Source organism: Haliaeetus leucocephalus, unplaced genomic scaffold, assembly GCF_000737465.1.
Source record: "Haliaeetus leucocephalus isolate CR32 unplaced genomic scaffold, Haliaeetus_leucocephalus-4.0 Scaffold556, whole genome shotgun sequence".
NCBI classification, from domain to species: Eukaryota; Metazoa; Chordata; class Aves; order Accipitriformes; family Accipitridae; genus Haliaeetus; species Haliaeetus leucocephalus.
Window position 1 is genome coordinate 1720508 of NW_010972992.1, and position 2724 is coordinate 1723231.

General features: G+C 55.5%; 1 protein-coding gene across 1 annotated transcript in view; it reads left to right on the top strand.

Moving 5' to 3' along the window:
- Nucleotides 1-2724, top strand: part of CROCC (ciliary rootlet coiled-coil, rootletin) — an 18618-nt gene that overhangs the window by 157 nt on the left and 15737 nt on the right. The window contains 4 exon segments of the mRNA XM_010577499.1: nt 1127-1278; nt 2112-2297; nt 2377-2430; nt 2545-2636. Of these exon segments, the coding sequence (XP_010575801.1) occupies nt 1144-1278; nt 2112-2297; nt 2377-2430; nt 2545-2636 (467 nt within the window). The 5' untranslated portion in view covers nt 1127-1143.

Sequence of the window (2724 nt, forward strand, 5' to 3'; positions counted from 1 at the left end):
GAGGGGGGGTAGGGGCTAGGCGCGGGGGGGGGGGGCGGCGGGTTTGTGATTGCGAATGGCACTTTTGTGATTGCAACTTGCAAATCTGCACTGGTTTTGCGATTGCAACTTGCAAATCTGCACTGGTTTTGCAATCGCAAACAAATCTGCAGCGCTCTTGTGATCACAAACAGGAATTTGCAGCGGTGTTGCGATTGCAACTGCAAATCTGCAGTGGTTTTGCGATCACGAACACCAATTTGCAGCGGTTTTGTGATCATAACTGCAGATTTGTGGCAGTTTCGCAATCGCAAACACGAATCTGTAGTGGATTTGCGATTGCAAACGCAAATTTGCAGCAGTCTTGCAGCTGCAACAGTAAATCTGCAGCTGTTTTGTGATTGCAACTGTAAATCTGCAGCAGTCTTGTGGTCACAAACACACATCTGCAGAGGCTTTGTGATAGCAACTATAAATCTGCAGAGGCTTTGTGATAGCAACTATAAATCTGTAGCAGTTTTGCACTTGCAAAAAATTCTGTAGCGGTCTTGCAATTCACCTGCAAATTTGCAGTGGTTTTGCAATTGCAACTATAAATCTGCAGCGCTCTTGTGATTGCAGCTGCAAATCTATGTTCTTGCAATTGCGACTGCAAATTTTCAGCGGTCTTGCAATTGCGACTGCAAATTTTCAGCGGTCTTGCGATCGCAACTGCAAATCTATGTTCTTGCAATTGCAAATGCAAATCTGCAGCGGTTTTGTGATCGCAAATGCAAATCTGTGGCACTCTTGTAATTGCAACTACAACTTTGTGGTGTTTTTGTGATCGCAACTGTGAATTTCCAGCGGTCGTGTGACTGCAACTTCAAATCTGCAGCAGTTTTGTCGTTGCAAACTGCATCGCTCAATGCGTCTGAGTTGCAGGGGGTGCAGTATTTGCAGCTGGGGGGGGAAAAATGCTTTTCGTGGCCTCGGCCGAGCGCGTGGGGACGGCTCAGCCCAGCCCCCTTCCCCGCCAAAGGAACAAAGCAGCTCTTGCTAGCAAAGGGCATCTTGGCTCCATCCCGGGGCCGGATCCCCATCCTGGGGCCAGATCCCTATCCCACTGCTTTCTGGAACCACCCTGAGCCCCGTCCCCGTCCCGCAGCAGCCGTTGCGGGGGCCATGTCCTCGCTGCTGTCCCTCCAGGAGGAGAACCGCATCCTGCAGCAGGAGCTGTCGCGTGTCGAGGACTTGTTGGCTCAGAGCCGGGCCGAGCGCGATGAGTTGGCCATCAAGTACAACGCCATCAGCGAGCGGGTAAGTCGCCAAGTGGGTTAACCCAACCCCACCCATTTTAACCCCAAAATCAAGGCGATGCAAGCTGTAACCTTTGCATTCCCCTCTGCTCGGAGCGGGAGATGCTGCAGCATCTTGCAACATCCCGGTGATGGGAATTTTGCTGCAGCACACCCGGCTTGTCCGGACCCATCCCGGCTTGCCAGGGCTTGTCCTGCAGGATGCACAAAGCATCCCCCCTGGCCCCATCCCTATTTTATTCCACTGCTTTTCAGGAAGCAGGACCCCCCCCCCCCCATCAGCATCCCTCGCCTTTGCATCCCTTTGCCGTGGCAACGAGGGAATTAAAAAGGGCTTTGGGCAGCGGCCAGATGCTGAATGTGGCTCCTGGGGGGACCCGAATTGAGGAGCTGCCGGGATTTTGGGGGGCAGCCTCACTATTTGTGGCTGGCTATTTACAAAAAAGAAAAACAAATATCGGGAAAGTGCCCCAAGGGGAATCGCCACCGCTGTGCCCGAGGATCCTTTACTCATCAGCTAATCCCATGCAAGCCAGGTCGGGGCTTTGCTGAACCCCCAGATTCAAAGTTGGGATATCTTTAAAAGCACCGCTAAATTTTCCTATTCATTTCCTCCCTGTATGTGCAAAGCAGGGGGTAGAATTTGGGGGGGGTCTTAGCTTTGGGCGTATGAGGATTTGCCGTAGGACCACCCCAAAGCGATGGCTTTGTCCGGGATGGGGTGTTGCGAGTGAAATCGGTAGGTGCTGGGGCGGGGGGGCCGGTTAGCATCCCGATGGGTGCATTTGGGGGATGTCCCGGGATCTCCCACATCCCCCTCCCCTCCCATCCCAGCTGGAGCAAACCCTACGCCTGGAGACGGGCGAGCGGGAAGCGGCGGAGAGCCGGAGCTTGGCGCAGCACAACATCGAGCTGCGGCGGCTGTTGGAGGAGGAACAAGCCGCCTACAAGCGCAAGCTGCAGGCATACCAGGAGGGCCAGCAGCGGCAAGCCCAGCTGGTGCAGAAGCTCCAAGCTAAGGTAAATCCTTCCTGGGGGACATGGGGACGTTTTTGGGGAGACCCCCCTCAGTGTCACCCACCCTGTCCCCTCCGCCCAGGTGTTGCAGTATAAGAAGAAATGCGGCGAAGTGGAGCAGCAGCTGCTGGAGAAGGCGACGGAGCTGGAGCAGGAGAGGCTGACAGTGAGGGATAGTTTTTTTGGGGGGGTCCCCTGCCCCGAATCCCCCCAAACTGGGGTGATGACGAGCAGGCTGATGACCTTACAGATCCAACTGGATACGGGCAGCTCGCAGCCAGAGGAGGAGAGCAGCAATGAGTTGGAGAACGCCCTGATCCGGCTGGAAGAGGAGCAGCAGAGGTGAGCAGGGGTCCCTGGGGAGCTGCGGGACCGCCCCCCCCTCCCCGGGGTGATGCTCTGGCTGTGTGTGACCCCCCCCGCCCCCCAA